This window comes from Megascapheus bottae, chromosome 15 (assembly GCF_031878675.1).
Source record: "Megascapheus bottae isolate mThoBot1 chromosome 15, mThoBot2.hap1, whole genome shotgun sequence".
NCBI lineage: Eukaryota > Metazoa > Chordata > Mammalia > Rodentia > Geomyidae > Megascapheus > Megascapheus bottae.
Window position 1 is genome coordinate 7806534 of NC_143523.1, and position 18057 is coordinate 7824590.

General features: G+C 46.5%; 1 protein-coding gene across 6 annotated transcripts in view; it reads left to right on the forward strand.

Annotated features, from left to right (window-relative positions):
* Fgfr2 (fibroblast growth factor receptor 2) overlaps window positions 1–18057 on the forward strand; it is a 102169-nt gene that overhangs the window by 39875 nt on the left and 44237 nt on the right. For all 6 annotated transcript variants that reach the window (XM_090345725.1, XM_090345726.1, XM_090345727.1 and 3 more), the window contains one exon: window positions 6069–6192. In XM_090345725.1, coding sequence (XP_090201851.1) covers window positions 6069–6192 — 124 coding nt within the window. The remainder of the gene's footprint in view (window positions 1–6068; window positions 6193–18057) is intronic.

Below are 18057 nucleotides of genomic sequence, written 5' to 3' on the forward strand. Positions count from 1 at the left end.
TTATCTTCCTCTATTGACCTTCAACTCAGATCTCAGCCTCCTGAGAAGCTAGGATTACAGCCTGAACCCTGGTTCAGTGGCTGTTTATTGAGTGAAGGGAAGAATATCTACCACTGGTCTGACAATGGGATGTCTCTGGATACAGCAACAGCTCCTGTCTGTTGGAGGTTATGCATTGCTGAGTGTTCGTCTTCACATTTGTGTGATGATACACCACTGCCCGCCTGTGCCACCCACACGTGTGTGCCCCGTTTGTGCAAATGCATTCGGGAGGGACAGTGTAGGGTTCCTGGACGCCTCCTGGAAACAGAGCTTGAGGCTGGAATGTGTGTCTTCGTGACCACTGGTCTGTGCTGAGCTACAGTTCGTGGGTGCCTTCTGGAGGCCAGAACTCCCCAGGGCTTGCTGTCCTTGTGAAGCGGGGTGTGCCCTGAGCTGCGTGGCACCCGGGCCACCTGGCCCAGAGGCCAGCTTCTGCTGTTTGTTCTGCTTGTTATCGAACACCTGGGTGTTTGGAAATGTCAGAATGTTTTCTCCTTTTTTTTTTGCAATGTGAAAGCCAAACATCCAGGTGAAGCCTGGGTCTTTGACCTTTGCCTTTTCAGTTTTGGTGCCTCACAATCTAAATCTGCATTCCCAGTTGTCACCCCAGGGCAGCTTGGGGATTTAGCAGGGACCTCTGGGAGCTTTGGGTAACAGAGGAATTCTGGGCAAACCTGTCTGGGCCACCTTTTGTCTGTGCAGGGATGAGGAGTGGAATGTTTGTAGAATCTACTTGGGGTGTGTGTGTGTGCGCGCACACACACACACACACAAGTAAGAGAGTTCAGGCCCCGAGCTTCAACCTGCTTTGTTTCAATATTGAAATGTTATTTTAAAGAAGACTTTAGTGAACATAGTTTTGAAACTCCGTGCTCTGTCACTTGGCAGATGGGATATACTGATGAATTCTACAAAGATTTGGCCCTGTGCAGGAATGAAAATAAAATAAAGCAGTGTGTGTGTGTGTGTGTGTGTGTGTGTGTGTGTGTGTGTGTGTGTGTGTGATTTCTCTAGTCCCTGACTTTTGTGGTTTTTGGGTAAAGACTTGCAGACACTGAGGTTCTGCAGGGCAGGATTGAGGACTAAGTGTATAGCTGACCAGCTGTTCTGTTTTACTTTGCATTGTATGCGTGCAATTTTTGTTAAGACTGAAAAGGCAGAAAAAAAATAAATAGCAGTCACAGCCCCACCGGGTAATTAGTACCTTGTCAACAATTTTGTATATTTTATCCTGGATCACAGCCTCGTGTATGTGAGCATGCGTATCGTTTTAGGCCTAAAGCATCTGTAGATTTGTGCCTGAGTCTTCATATTTCTGACCCAATGGATCATCATGAATATACTTAAATTTAATTTAACCTCTTTTTTTTTGGGGGGGGGTGCTGGTCTTGGGGATTAAACTCAGGGCCTGGGCACTATCCCTTAGTCTCTTTGTGCTCAAGACTCTACCGCTTAAACCATAGTGCCACTTCTGGCTTTTTCTGAGTAGTTTATTTTGGATGAGAGTCTTACAGACTTTCCTACTCTGGGCTGGCTTTGAACCACAATCCTCAGATCTCAGCCTCCTGAATAGCTAGGATGACAGAAGACTACCAAATTCTTGTACTGTTAGAAGGAGGTTTACATTTGTTCATGTAGGATGAAGTAGATTTTTACTAGTGACTCTCCTCTTCCTCCTGCTTCTCCTCCTCCTCTTCCTCCTCCTTTTTCTCCTCCTCCTCTTTCTCCTCCTCCTCCTTCTCTTCCTCTTTCTCTTCCTTCTTCTCCTTCTTCTCCTCCTCTTTCTCCTCCTTCCCCTCCTCTTTCTCTTCCTCCTCCTCCTCCTTCTTCTTGGTTTTTCTTTTGTGTGTGTGTGTGTGTGTGTGTGTGTGTGTGTGTGTGTGCGCGCGCGCGCGCGTGTGTGTGTGTTGTGTGCATGCATGTGCATGCACATGTGTGCCAGTACTGGGACTTGAACTCAGGGCTTCACATTCTTCTTTAGTTTTTGCACTCAAGGCTGGTGATTTTTTACTTCAGGGCCATCCCTACTTCAGTGCTTTGCTGGTTAGTTGGAGATGAGTTTTTCAGATTTGTCTGCCTGGGCTGGCTTCAAACCTCCTGAGTAGCTAGGATTACAGGCGTGAGCCACCTTGGCCTGGCTGTCATTGTCCTCTTAATAGAACCCAGCATTATGCTTCAGTGCGTTGAGGCAAGTTTTATTCTTGGGCCTTGAAGGAATCCTGCTACTTTTCTGTGGATGAATTAGAACTAACATTAACTAGAAGTTTTTCTTTTTTTAAATGCATTGATAATTTTAATAAAAGTCACCAAATTATTTGACCCAAAAAGATTTTTCCCAGTTAATGTCCCCATTCTCCATTTGAGTTTGCAGTTCCCCACTTAGAGTTCTGAATGACATTGATCATTCTAATTTCTGCTAATCAGCTGGCAAATAACATCATCTCATTATTGTTTTAATTTGCATTTCCCTGGTTGTTAATGAGCTGAGGCACCTTTTCATATGTTTATTGGGTATTTGTCTTCCCTCAGTGGAAGCAGAGGTGGTTTACAAGTATTTGGCGTAGCGGGCAAAATGATCATAACCTTGAAAATCTGAGGGCTTTTGAAGAAATGGGGTGAAGGGCACATCTTACATTCCTGTTTTCAGGGTCATCTTTTTTATTTATCCTGAAGTATGATATGGAAGCATAATGATTTGATAAGCCCTCAAACTTTGTGTGCTTGTCCCCCCGCCCCCTGATTTTTTTTTTTTTTTTTGCCAGTCCTGGGCTTGAGCTCAGGGCCTGAGCACTGTCCTTGGATTTTTTCAAGGCTAGAACTCTACCACCAGAGCCTCAGCACCACTTCTAGCTTTTTTTCTATGTATGTGGTACCAAGGAATCGAACCAGGGTCTTCGTGCATGCTAGGCAAGCACTCTGCCACTAGGCCAAACTCCCGGCCCTTGTTTCCCCATTTTTATAGAGTTGCTGTTGTAGTTGTCTAGCTTCCTGTTAGGCAGTCACTCACTTGTGATAGGATATATCCTTCAAAGTATCAAAATACCCCCCCTGGCAGGTTCTAAGGATACCCAACTGGAAAATTTCATAGCTTATAAAATTTGGAGTTGATGGGATCTGTCAAGAAATCAAGTACTGGAGTGGCAGTGTAAAAACAACAACAGAATATATGCTGGACACAGTGGTTCATGCCTGTCATCCTGGCTACTCAAGGAGTTTGAGATTTAAGGATTGGGATTTAGTTCAAAGCCAGCCCAGGCAGACAAATCGGAGGGATTCAAATCTCCAGTGAACCAGCAAAAAGTCACAAGAGGAGATGTGGCTCAGAGTAGAGTACTAGCCTTGAGCAGAAAAGCTAAGCAAGAGCAAGAGGCTCTGAGTTCCAAGGCCCAGTATTGGCACAAAAACTAAGTAAATGTATTAAATAAAAAGGAGCAGCAAGCATCACATTAGGCGATATTGACCAGGTTGTGGAAGGGGTAAAGCACTGTGTTTGGTGTTCTCACTTATCAGAAAAGTATCTTATCAGGGTTAATGTAACCACCTTTTGCAGTGCATCCCCAGGAAATCAACACCCTGGCCCACTGAAGAGAGTTCTTGGGAAGAGTGCCCATGGCCCCCTCCAGAAGCTGAGCTGACTGTATGCCCTTAGGGTACAAAAAGGCAGCTGCCCAGCTGAGTTGCCTATGCCAAGATTTAATGTCTTGGGCTAAAGAAACCAAAGTCCCCTCCCTGCACAGTTTAGGTTCAGTTCCATCTGGAATACACCATGTGCCAAATTTGGGTCCAGGCGCAAGAAAGACATCGACAGTTTGGATGGGATCCAGAGGCAGGCACTGCTGCGATTAAGGGCTTTACAGGCATGACATTTGAGCGGGGGCTCAAAGAACTGCGTATTTATGGCAGGGCTAAATGCTGGATTACGTGGCTTGGTGACGTGGGGCCTGTGGCTACATCCCTAGGTTGTTATCTTCCATCTGACCTGTTTCGCAGAGGCAAGGGAGAGCCATTCCTGAGAGACTGGGGGCATGTCTCTTGTGTGCACCCATCTGTCTGCAGATGAAGCCAGGCCTGGCTTCCAGAGCTCAGGTTCTAGCTCCCATGGCACCCAGGGAGCCAGAATTCAGGTCGAGAGTTCCCATTCAAAGTGGGAAATTGGGAGCCACAGCCTGGTAGGATTCTTCTCTCCAAAGGGGAGACCTCCTGTCTTCACTCAGCCTTTTCTGCAAGGAGCCCAGAGCAGACACACAGCCTTCCTCCACGGCAGATCAGATGCCCATGGATTCATGTGACCATCCCTAGCTCACTTGTAGCAGTTCTTTCCTGTTGCTAGCTCATGGTGCCAGTCTTTGAACACCTGTAAGGTTATGGGGGGGAAGTTGGGGCCAGGTAGCTATAGAGCAAGGTAACTGCCCAGGACTCCTTCTGAACTCGCTGTGAGAGGGGGGCACCCTCACTGTAATGAGCCCACCCGAGTCCAGCAGTGAACAGCCCTGATTTTGTGTTTGATCTCAGCCATCGCTGTATTCTGCAGGCATGGTTTGTGTGGTCTACATGCGAACAGAGATGCAGCCTGAGAATCTGCTGCCTCACAGATGGGCACATCACTAGCTGTGCCTGGCTCTGTCTCTGCCCTCTTCATCTTAGAATGGAGCCATGAAGGGACGTTTTCTTTATTCTCTAGTTCAGTTCCATGAATCAGGTGACCAAGGTTGAAAACACTTATAATGCCATAGATGTCACTCGGAAGAAGGTCAGTTGAAATTCCTGAACTGATAGTTGAGATGACTGAGCCCTAGCTTTTTATTTAGTTTCTCTCTTTCTGTTGGTCTCGCATGCCCAGGTCCAAAATACCCGGGAATGATTCGATTGCAATAAAGCCTTGAACCCTACCATAGGAACACTGGCATTTTGTACGGAAACTTTGTGGTGTATTTTACAAACAGGAGGAAAACGTTAGAATCTAGTCTGTTTGCATGTTGATGGGCTGTGGGGAGGAGTCACAGTAGTTTATTTTCGATCCCGCTCCTTATCTGTGTCATCTCAAGGAGTGTGCAAACAAATGAAGATATAACTTCAGTTTCTTAAGGATTCCTTGCTGCCATATTTGGAATTCTGAGTCTATCAGGGACATGTAGCATCTACCCCCAGGGGTAAGCGGGGTCAGAAATTTCCCAGTGGAAATTTCTAGACATCTAAGGACCGTGGTGAGAGAAATGAGGGGCTTTGGAACTAGAATGCTCAGAACAACAACCTGTGCTCCTCATGGAAGGAGGGCCCAGGGAAGCCAGGAACTGGCATGTAGTTAGTGTTTGTGAGTGTAAATTCTAGATGATTCTTTACCACCGGGGTGGGGATTGAGGATGCTCTGTGGGTGGGTCGCTTGCCATGGGCTCTGACATTGTTCATGGCTGGTGCCACGCCCACTGGGTTTTCCTGCTGAAGTAGACTCTCTCCATACTCTGAATATTCCTGCCTACCAAGTCTCACACTCGTACACGTGTGTGCGCTCATGGGGCTTGAACTCAAGTGTTTGTTTTTGCTCCAGGCTAGTACTCTAACCAATTGAACTACAGCATCACTTTTAGTTTGTGTGCATGTGCGTGTGTGTGTGTGTGTGTGTGTGTGTGCGCGTGCGTGTGCACATGCACATGTGCGTGCGTGTGCACTTGTTTGGAGATAACAGAGTCTCATGGACTTCCCTGCGGTTGCTAGTTTCAAACCAGATCTCAGCCTCCTTACTACAATTACAGGCATGCGCCGCCAGCGCCTGGCCTTTGTAGGCCTTTATCGTAATGGTTGTTATTTCATTTTTCACCATTCTGACATTAATTAGGAGACAATTTAGGTGATTCTGTACCTTCCCTGCCTTCCCTGACTTCTTGTTTGGGAGGAGGTGGAATGGACCCAGAGCCTTTCTCATGCCGAACACGCATTCTGCTACTGAACTGTATTGTCAGCACCGCATGATGTCACGTCAAATGCTCTGTGTCCTGTGCTCACGCACCACCTTCCCATCGATCTTTCAGGTACGAACTCAGCACTGGAGCCTGATTATGGAGAGCGTGGTCCCGTCAGACAAGGGCAATTACACCTGTGTGGTGGAGAATGAGTATGGGTCCATCAACCACACGTACCACCTCGACGTTGTCGGTGAGTTGGCATTGCCCCACGGCAGTTCTCTGCCACCCGGCTGTTCTAGTGCCGTCCCAATGAGAATTGTATGTCCACCATGTTTAAGGAGTCTTGGCTTGCTTTTGTTCTTTCTAGAAGGTATTTGGCAGCGTTCTGTTTCCTGATGAGCCAGTTTTGTTTGTTTTGTTTTGTAATGAGTTTTGTGAGCTCCTCTTGGTTCCTAAGTATCATCTTTTATAAGGTGCATGTCTTAGAACATCTTGACATTCTGGAAACAGAGATTATTCTGAAAAACACCAGAGTGGGCAGGGAAGGAAGGCAAACTGAAGGGCAGCTGTGCTGTGTGGCTGTGGAGGGAAGGGAGAAGCCTGGCAGTAACAGAGGCCATAGCTGGTTCGAAAACGGCCAGTTGTCCAGGAGCGTTGTTGGACACTGCCAGTCCAGGGTGTGTTCCTGGAAGGTGTTCTGTCTGTGAAAGGAGACCCGTGGGTATGAGTTGACAAATACCTTTGCTTTGGATTGGAGCGCACAGGAAAATAGTGATTGGCTGAGTGGTCGAAATATCAGGCTTATTAAACATCTTCAGATTGTATAGCCTGTAGTCTTGGGCACACCAATTAGTTCCTAAGTTTTTGTGGGTTGTTACCGTGCCATGTACCACACCTTTCGTCCTGCTTCCATCTTTGGGTCCGTTTTTTGAGGTACCCGATGGGCCTGCCATCTTCTATGTACAGGTTACTGACTTCTGCTAATGATTCTACTGAAAGCTCACAGGAATCCATTTTGCAGACATGCTTGCCTGTGTGCACATGTAACGTCTCCTCTACATCATGCAGTGTGCTCGTTTCCTCGTATTCTCTCCCTTGAGGGTGGTTCCGATCTTTTCATAAGAAGACATAAAACTCTTCAAAGAGACACATTTCAAGATATTTGAACTGCCCTAAGAAAGATGGAAAACTTTTTTAGCTGGGCCCTGGTGCTCATCCTGTATCCTAGTTACTCTGGATACTCTGAGAGGATCATGGTTTGAAACCAGCCTGGTAGACAAATCTGAGAGACTCTTATCTCCAGTGAACCAGCAAAAAGCTAGAAGTGGAGATGTATCTTAAGTGGTAGAACAACAGTCTTGAAAGGAAAAGCTAAGGCAAAACATGAGGCCCTGAGTTCAAGCTGCAGTACATGTACACACACACACGCACACACACACACACACACACACTAAGCCTCTCCCCAAACTAGATTAACTGAAAGGCATACATTTGGTTAACTGAAGAGCTAGATTAAGTGAAAATTAAACAAAACCATTTTGATTTTCTGTCAAGTGAAGGTAAATTCATCGGATGCTCTGCTTCAGAAAGCAGGATGTCATCTTCAAAACACTTAGAAACATTCTTTACAAAGAATATTTATTTCAGCCTTTGAGTTGTTCAAACACCTGAATGTGAAGCTTGCTTATACCTTCACATAAAGTCTAGTCTACATTATCCATAAAAATGTGAATCTTTGAGTCGTTTTATTCCTTTTCTCAGAGAGATGTTTGTGGTATGTTGTTGAGAATTACTAGTTCAGATAGCTCACAAAACAAATAGGAAGAGAAGCACATTCAACTATGAGAAGTAAATGACTGACATGATTTTTTTTTGATACTGACACTAGAAGTCCGCTGGTAGGTGTTTTGGCCTGTCTTTGTTGGGCCAGGTGTGTACCAAATTCAGCAGGAAGGGTTTCCCCCTAAGAAAAGAAAATTTGATTTCAAGCTTAAAGCTCTAAAAACCTGATTCTGAAATTAAGTAATTTGCTATGGGGGGAGGGGAAGGGGGAGGGGGGGATTGTTCTGAAGCCATCTTCTGGGATTCTGCCTTTCGCAGGTCTATGTATTTATTGTTCATTAACGTGGTTTGGGGCCAGGCCAGGGATAGGGAGTCAGGTCAGGGCTGTTCCAGCCCTGGGCTCTGGCTTGTAGCAAGTTTTAGGCTGAGTTGTTATGTAAAGCATTCAAAAGCCCCTCACCCCACCTCCCCTTTGAGCTTTCTGGCAGTTCATCTCTATGAAGCCCTGAAATCTCTCTTAGAGTTTAGGGTAGGGATTTGAATTGGGCTGCTGAATAATGGAATTGTGCTGTCTAATGTTAATCCTCTGGCAATCAGTCTTGTTGAAAAGAGCCTATGATTCAGCGGGGTGATGCAGAGGGAGCGTGGAGTGTGTGGAGTAATGCCCACAGGCCTGATTATGTCACACATTTGGGAGATGGCCCAGCACAACGCCGGCCAATAATGACACAATGCTTGTTGGGAATATCCATTAAAGCTCAAGTCCAATAATTTTCCAAGCCTTGAACCTTCTTTATAAATAGAAGCCAGAAGTCAGTGGAGTCTTAAGACATTTTCAGTCAGAATGGAGGTGGGAACTGCTCTCATCTTTGCTTAAAAACTCTAGTAATTGCTTGGAGAAGCACTCATAAAACAAGAATCGAGTCAGCTGAAGAATTCCATGCAGACTTTCAGGGTTGACAGTCATCAGATCACCTCGGTAAGGGGAAAGGAAAAGGCTTCAAACTTCAGTGACACATTCCTGGGAGCCCACAAGCCAAATTTACTATACGACTACCCCATGGTAGTCGCCTATCTCTCTCTGTTGCTCAGCAAATCAGAAACTGCCCTGTGAAAATGAAGTCCTGATCTTAATTCATTCTCTCTGGTTTTATTTTTGTTGCTATGATACATAGATTTGTGGTTCAGATATTAGAAAGCATCAAAATGGGTGAGATCTTTTGATTGAAATTCTTCCTTGGAAAGGCATCTCTATAAGCACTTTAATGTGAGAGCCGTGTAATTTAAGTGACATTCTTGTGTTCTGGAATTAAACAGCAAGCCATTGTTGTACGTGAGGGGCGTTGATATTGTTTGTGGGAGCCCTTTTAAGAGCCTTGCTTGAGCTTCATTAAAATCGACACCATGACTTTTCAGCCATTGCTAGCAAGGGAAAATTAGTGCGAAGTTCCACATCGTCAGTAAACACACGCACACACGCACACACAACATGCTTTCCAAGTCCCTTCACAAAGCACTCAGTCTCAGTTGGACTTAGACTTCCTCGGCTTTAAGATGAGGTAGAAAGTGAAAACAGGCTGCCCTCAAGTAGCTCAGGTCTGACAGTGATGGCTGCTAAAGCCTTGGATCTGATGTGGCCTGCCAACAAGAAAGCTTCACCCAGGATAAGTGTCATTAACTCTTCTCACTTTCCCTTGTATCTGACCTGCAGCTGAGCCCGTGTGCATTAGAAACAAAAGCAGCTTGATATTGTGACAAGCACCCCAAGCCTTGTCAGAGGAAACATCTGGGTAACTAGGTGGTTTGGGACAGGGTTGTTGTTGAGCCACTGTTACTATCCTCAGGATAATTAATAAGAATGATGATCCTTAATTCATTCCATGAGGGTTGTACGAGTTTCCTTGAGCTGCTGTAACAAAAAAATCCTTTGAGTGTTTGTTTGTAATAATTTTTATCAGCCTTAACCTAAAGTTTTACTAACCAAACTTAGGGCCATGTGGAGACCAAAAGAACTGGTACGTGGCAGACTTTCACATTTTCTGCTGAGGCTTCCATCTCTAATTCTGTCACTGACCTGGTTGCTGGTATACTGGAGAGGATGGCAGAGTTGTGGTGCTCAAAATTCATTGAATTAGTCTGTTTACCTCTGCCTCTACTCTATAACTCATCTTACAGTCAACAGAGGCTGAGTGAGTGCTTTGTGAAAGGACTTTGAAAACATGGTGTGTGCGTGTGTCTGTGTCTGTGTGTCTGTGTGTCTGTCTGTCTGTCTGTCTGTAGTGGGCCTTGAACTCAGGATCTTGTACTCTCATTTGGCTTGTTTTGCTCAAGGCTGGCACCCTACCACTTGAGCCATGACTCTGCTTCTGGCTCCCCCCATCCCTTTTAATTATTGTTGGCTAGTTAGTTGGAATATGAGTCTTTCAGATTTGTCTGTCAAGGCTGGCTGTAAGTCTTGATCCTCAGATTTCAGCCTCCTGAATAAGTAGCACTTGGGCCTCTTGACTCTGATTCAGAAGTCGGATTGCTTTTTCTCACTCACAGAGACTGGCTTTGCCTTAAAACCCTGTCCTTCTTGTGCTGGTCACTGTAGAAACCATGCAGTAGCTAACCATTGACCTTTTCACCTGGCACTGGGTATCTAGCTTCACAAAGTGCCATGGAGATAGAAATGGGGCCTCTAGCTTTGCCAGGGTCAGCCATGTCCTCTCGATCCGTTTAACTTTCCAGAAACTCATCTCTCACCCCAGAGTGAAAGCTGTGAGCTCTGACTTGCTCCGAGGTAGCTGGCAATGGTTTGCTGGTTAGCTCTTTCCATAAACCCTCCACAACTCTTATTTGGGACTTGAAGAGACTCAGCCTAGCCTGAGCCAGGCAGTATGAAGAAACCTGCCCCATGCTGACCCCCTTCGGGGATGGCTCTGGAGAAGGGAGGAGTCCCTTCTCCCCAGTGCCCAGGGTGAGCCCGGCCAACACCTGGCCCTGTGTCTTGGGCAGCTCATCCCTGGTGAGAGAAGAAGAAATTTTGCAGTATCCTCCTCATCCTGCTTTGGGGGTGGCCACAGTACTAGGGAAACAAAGGCACAGTGTGATCACCAAATCACGTGAAGGGATAGAGGAATCCATGTCCCTTAAGTCCGATCTGAAGAGTAGATGCCATGCACACTTATGGAACAGAGCACTGTTTTAAGTCAATAAGGAAATATTAACCTAGTAAATGAATTAAACAGCAAGTTCACTGCCATCAGGATTGCTTCTTCTCACCTCCTAAGGAAGACCGCATCTCGGCCCTGGTTTCTTTTGTCCCGTGGCTCTGGCAGGTCTTGTCTTTCCACGTGACAGAGGCCTTGGAGGGAGCATTTAGTCTATCAGAACTCTGAATCTCCAGATTATAAGGCATGGAGTGCCAGCTTTCCATTCTAGGCTGTTAGGTGCCTTTCTGTGTGCACCAGGGCTCAGCTCTGGATTCCCCCGTGGGGTTCTGAATGTGACCTTTGTTAGCCTCCTGGCTGCGCCTCACTGGATGTTTTCCATTTCATGATGTTGCTACCCACCCATTCGTTCCCATTTCTTTGACTAAGGTAGGGTCCAATGTTCTCTGCTGGTGTTCACTCAATGCATTGGCTCTGGAGTTGCAAACCCTAGCTGGAAGGAGGCAGGAAGCCCCTTCCACCGAAAACACAGAGGTGGCATGTCAAGTAACATGTCCCAACACGTGTGATTGTGAGTGGACCCAGCAACACAGAGCCATGACACTGGAACCAAGTGGGCAGCGCATTCTGTAGCTTTGTGTGTGTGTCCCAGGCAACCCATTTTCACCCTCTTTCCAAATCATAGCTATCATGCTTAGAGTCCAAGGGTCTCAGGGCTGCTGTCTCCTTGCAAGGCAAGAAGTTCTGGGGTTCAGGTGGATATTGTGTGAAGAGAGCACAAATCCTGTTTTCCAGCCTTGGTGAACTGAATGACTTTGGGAAATTCTAGCCACTCTGCCCTCACTTGTTTTTGTTGATACAGGGCAGAAAAATTGTGCCATCATCGAAATACCAGTTGACCCTTCCCCACTCTTATCCGGCGATCCTGCCCTTCCACCCGGCCTCCAGGTTTCCTCCCCTGCAGTATGGAGATTTCCAAACCCCTTCTGGCCAGTGGTGTTGAGGGAGCCTGTGAGTGCCCTGGAAGCCACTCCTCACTCCTCTTTCACAACAGGGCTTTCAGGGGCAAAGGCTTGGCAGCAGGATTGCTTCAGATGCACTAACCAGCAAACGGAGATTTTTCCCAGAAAGGACATGCTCTGTGTACGCTGGGAGAGCAGGGGCAAGCCTGTGGTGCCCAAGAGGAGGGGACTGGGTGAAGGCTGCATTTCTGCTGTGTTCTTTGCAAGCCATCCACTGTCCTCTGGCACGCTGTTGGGCGAGGCAGGCCGTGGATTGATTGCTTTCCATCCTGGCAGGTGGCCTGGCTGAGGTGGCTGGGACAGGGCTAATATTTGGTTGGTCGCCTAACCTTTGGCATTGAGGGTGTAACGTGGGCAGAGGATACAGGGGTGTTAGAGTTGGGTCAATGTCTTGCAGTTTAATTACAGTCTCATACCTGGGCCATACCTCACTTAGAGATGCAGGGGGGATGGGGTCCTTTATCAGAACTCACCAGGAAGTAGGAATCCAAGAGAGGCCTTCACAGGTGGCAGGCACAGAGTCTTGTGCAGGGATGCAACAAGGTTTCTTTGTGCCAAACTGAAATACAAGTTGAGCACCCTGGAACTAAAGTTCCCCCCGTCCTACTACCTGTGTGTGTGTGTGTGTGTGTGTGTGTGTGTGTGTGTGTGTGTGTGTGTGTCCCCTATTGATTATAATGTAGGTCAAAGATTGTCCTGTTGACACTAAAAGTTTCAGGTTTTTGAGCCTTCGGATATTAGATTTTTTTCTTGATTAAAGATTTCCATCAGGTAAGTCCATGCCCAGATTCCAACATCTGAGAAACTTTCAGATCTCAACTACTTCGGATCTCCAGCATTTTGGAGAAGCACTGTATATCTTGCCATAAAAAGTCAGTTTAATGAGTCACTCTTTGGGTCCTCATGTATTTCAGATTCAAAAGCAGGAAATCTCCAAGGTTTCCTCTTGGTGTTCATACAGCTTCATGAGCAGCTGTCTTTAGGGCTGGGAAGGTTTACACCACTGTCCAGGACATGTGAATGTGACTAGGCCCTTGAGTTTTGAAGTGATAGGCCCACTGGTTTGGTCCTGGATTCTGTTTCCCTGAGAGGACCCTGTTGTTGAAGTCACCATCTTCCTGTCTGGTTCATGTTCACGGTCAAGGAGAAGGGAGGATAGACAGCTTTGAGAGTTCCTGTCGCATCTTTCACTGTAGCCTGTCAAGTGCAGGCAGCTGTTGGGAGATGGCAGGGGGTGTAGAGGTAAGGTGGAAGGTTGTTCTGTTTCTTTCTCTGTAAAGAGAGGTGAGGTGGTGAGGATACCTTTATCTTGGTTGGAACAAGAGAACAGACCAGGACACATTAGTACATGGAGACAGACCTGGCTTTTTCTCATTTCACAGTGAAAAGACCTCAAACTGTTAGAATGATGAGTTGGAGATCTTGGATTGTTTTTATTTTTATTTTTTTACCACTCTTGGGACTTGAACTTAGGGCCTGGGCACTGTCCCTGAGCTTCTTTTACTTGAAGCTAGTACCCTACCATCGAGCCACAGTGGCACTTCAGGCTTTTCTGTGTATGTGGTCCCGAGGAATTGAATCCAGCGCTTCAAGTACTCCATCACTAAGCCACCTTCCCAGCCCAGGATCTTGGATCTCACTGGAAATCTTTTTCCCGGCGCCTCTTCATTGTATGATTCTCTTAAATAAGACCTGTGCATCCTACACATGGCTCAGATTATGCCCTAGGCATGTCTCCTCCTATCAGGAGATAATGGCCTTCCAGGGACAGCCATTGGCTTTGTCAAAAGGAAGTTCTTGTTGCACTAGGTTGACCGAGACTAAAAGCTGAAGGGACTCTGTCTTTTAAATTTTGTATTTTGGAGCCAGATCAGAGGATTGAGGTTCAAAGCCAGCCTGGGCAGCAAAGTCTCTGACTCTTATCTCCAATTAATGACTTAAAAAATAAAGGCTGGAGCTGGGCATGGTGGCTCACACCTGTAATCCTAGCTACTCAGGAGCTGAGATCTGAGTGTCTCAGTTCAAAATCAGCCCAGGCACTAACCATTGAACCATTAGAAAAATGGAAGTAGCGCTGTGGCTCCAGGGGTAGGATGGTAGCCTTGAAGAGCTCAGGGACAGTGCTCAGGCCCAGAGTTCAAGCCCCATGATGGACCCAAAAAAGAAAGAGGGGGGGGGCTGTTGGAAGTGGCACCGTGGCTCAAGGGATAGGGTGGTAAACTTGAGCTGAAGAGCTCAGGGACAACACCCAGGCCCAGAGTTCAAGTCCCATGACCAACAGGAAAAAAAATAAAGGCCGGAAGTGGAGCTGTGGCTCAAGTGGTAAAGCACCAGCCTTTTGTGAGAAAGCCAAGTGATAGTTTGAGCTCTAGAGGCGCCAGTAACCATGTTGGTGCACACGCCTATATGTACATACACACACACACACACACACACACACACACACACACACACACACACACACGCATGATATTTTGCTCAAAAGAAACAGAAGTCATCCTGTTTATGAGATCATCACCTCATCACTAGCCGCTCATTATGGGCTGGACCTGGCAGCAGGCAGAGCAGCAGTTTGGATCTGAGACGCTGGGGATCTCTGGTATTTGAAAGGCCTCCCTTCATGCTCGTACAATAGAGCATCTGGAACCACAGTTCTTTTCTGAGTCTGAGTTTTGTCCCCAAGAAAACAATGGGTTTATTACACAAATTCTCATGTTGCTCACAGCAAAGGGGAAGCATTGCTTGATTGTTTGCTCTGATGGGCTGCAAGTGTCTCCTACTCCAGGTAAGGTCTAGGAAAAATATTTCTAGACTTCTGGAAGAAAGACTTTTTAGATGGCAAAAGCTATGAAAGCTATCAATATTTATGCCATGGGCAACCCACGATATCAGCACATATCCATCTGCTTCAGTTTTTATTAGCGGCCTGTATGGTACACGGAATGGACCATCGTTGTTTATAGGTAGTGTATAACTTAGTTTCCTATAAGCAAAAACACCAAACCAAAAAACCCACAACAGCAAGACTTTGGTACAAACATTTATGAGGCACTGGTGTGAATATTTTTCTAGGATGCAGTTTTAAGGTTGGGCTGCCTGGGTCTTTTTAATAGCTAATTTATAAGATATTTTAAACTTGAAGATCTTCAGGTTTCTGACTTTGCTTAGGGGCTCTGGTTTTTGGTTTTTGGGTTTTTTTCAAAAATCATCTGAGAGAAGATAATCTAATAAGCCTTTCTAACAAGAGAGTATCTTTAATCCTTGAACCATTCAAGACAAAGCAGAAGAGAGCATGCTCTTTGTCCAGCATGCGCTTGCCGTGAAGGATGCTTGACTGTTCCAGACACCAGCTGACAGTCTTGCGTTCCTGACTCATGGCACAGCCCTGTCCTGGGCTCAAAGCCTGTGCCCAGCAGCACTGCTGTCAGCTGTGTTTACCCCAGCTCCTCAGGAGGGAGTCTACAAAGACCTGACGCCAGCATCTACATCAGCATCCACAGCCCAGCTCAGAGGACACCGTGGGCACAGTCTTGAGTTACAAGAGAGGCCAAGCTCTCATTTAGTAAACTGGACCACATAAATATACTTAGCTTCCTGAGACGTGTGTTTCCCATGACCCTAGAAATCTGTCCTAATCACACCATAATATTGCCACCTTGTTCTCTCCCTACCCCCAGCCCTCCCTCTCCCCCTTTAGGGCTTGAACTCATGGCCTGGGTCTCTGAGCTTTTTCAATGCAAGGTTGGTGCTCTATACGTGAACCATACCTTCCCTCTGGCTTTTTGATGGTTAACTGGAAATAAGAATGTCATAGCCTTTCCTTCCCCAGTCTGGCTTTGAACTGTGATCCTCAGAGTTCAGCATCTTGAATCAATAGGATTACAGATATGAGCTGCCAGCATCCAATCACCATGTCACTTAAAAAAAAATAGTGATAAGAGATTCCTAGCATAAGCTGGCAAGGTGGCTCCCACCTGTAATCCTAGCTAATCAGGAGGCTGAGATCTGAGGATCAAGGTTCAAAGCCAGCCCAGCATAAAAGTACCTGAGACTCATCTCCAATTAACCTCTAGGAAACGGGAAGTGGGACTTGGCTCAAGGGTAGGGTGGTAGCCTTGAGCTGAAGAGCTCAGAGACAGCGCCCAGGCCGAGTTCAAGTCCCATGACCCACCAAAAAAGAAAAGAAAAGATGCCCAGCATGAAATTGGTCACTTCATCCTGACTCAGTAGCATTCAATACATTAAAATGTTTTATTTATTTACTTTTATTAAGTAGCTGTTAAAAGGGTTTTAATTCCACAAGTCAGGTTATGAGTACAGCGCTTCTGGATCAATGCCACTCCTTCTGTCGTTCGGCCCCATCTTTCTCCTCATCCTTCCCTACATTCCAAGCACTGTGTGACCATGATCTCTGTACAACTCCAGACCTGTCTCATCATCGCGGAGTCACCACTCCTTTCCTTATTTCTTTTCATAAAAGGAAGGTTATCAATGTTGTATTGTATGCCTGTTTATGCTTGGGAGTCTGAGATACAGAGAATCATGGTTTGAAGCCAGCCTGGCCAGAAAAGTGTGTAAGACTAGACAAACTAATGAGTAAAAAGCAGAGCAGGGCTGGATGTATGGCTCAGGTGGTAGAGTGTCAATCTAGCAAGCCTGAGGCTCTGAATTCAAACCCTGATGCTGGCATGCAGAGATATTTTGTTCTTTGCCAGTCCTGGGCTTGAACTTGGGGCCTGGGCACTGTCCCTGAGCTGCTTTTTGCTCAATGCTAGAGTTCTACCACTTGATCCATAACACCATTTCTAGCCTTTTCTGTTTATGTGTTACTGAGGACTCAAACCCAGGGCTTCATGCATGCTAGGCAAGCACTCTACCACTAAGTCACATTCCCCGTCCAGATAAGTCTTATTTTTATTTTTTATTGTTGGGGTAATGTTTAGAGGGGTTACAGTTACATTTGCCAGATAGTAGGTGCATTACTTCTCACCCATTGATACCCCTTCTCATGTTTTTGAAGCCTTTTTTGAACATAAATTTAATATAGTTGTCAGCCCAGTTTACCTTTTCTGAAGGCATAGAGCTCGGAATGGCTTAAACATTTGGGATGTAAGGAACACAGAGTTCTGCTCCTGTAATTCTCTCAAGGTGATCCAAATTGACACTCAGCAGATAGAAGCCACTCATCCCCAAGCCAAATCGTATCATCTGTGACATTAATTATGGAAGGTACTTTGTCTCCACCTGCCTGGGTCTTCTCGGCCCCGCCCAAGCCCCAGCCAGCTCCACCCAGACACACCACGGAGCCAACACTGAGGAGTCAGCTGTGCTTTGTGGCTGTCTTTTCACGGGTGTGGCCCACGGGTCACTTTGGTGACTTCAGCACTGAGGGAAAGACACTGCATCTTTGCCCACACAAGCTTGTTCCACACGCTCTGCAGAACATGGATGGCACGTGTGGTTTAGAGACGGCCAAGCCCAGACTGACTTGGCAGGACTGGCAGAGGCAAAGGTTCTGGCAGAAGGTGGGGACACCTGTGCCACCAGGCAGAGGGAAAGAAGGACGGCAAGCTGGTCACCCTCTACCAAAGTAGATTTTTGGTTCTGTCAGCTTCACCAGGCATGGTTCTATATGCCTGTAATCCCAGAGTTGGGGACAGGAGGGTCATGAGTTTGAGGCCAGCCAGGGCAACATAATGAGATGCTGTCAAAAGAAAGAAAGCAAGAACAAAACTGTAACAACAAAGAAAGAAATGAGGGGTGCCCAGCACGCCGGGCCCTGGTCCAGAAGACCAGCTCAACTCCTAGCCTCTGACCATGCTGCCATGGCTGTCTGAAAATGCCACACTCCCTCCCTTCCCAGCCCTGCCTTTTTCTGCTGATCTTGTGACATTCTCACTATCTTTTGTATTGATCTCCAGAGGCTGAGGGAAAAGAAAACACAACTCTGACCCCAGCTGGATGTAGCCTGTCTGGTGCGAGTCCATTAGCCGGGACGGGACAAGGCAGGGAGCTCCTTCTGCTAATTGTAATGAGCGTGAGGCCTCCAGCAGGTTTTGGGGTTCCTTGAACTTCAGAGGGCCCCAGTGGCCACCTTCTCCTAATAGCCATGCCTCATGCTAACTGGTTTGGTGCATTTTTAATGCAGCCCCAGCTGTG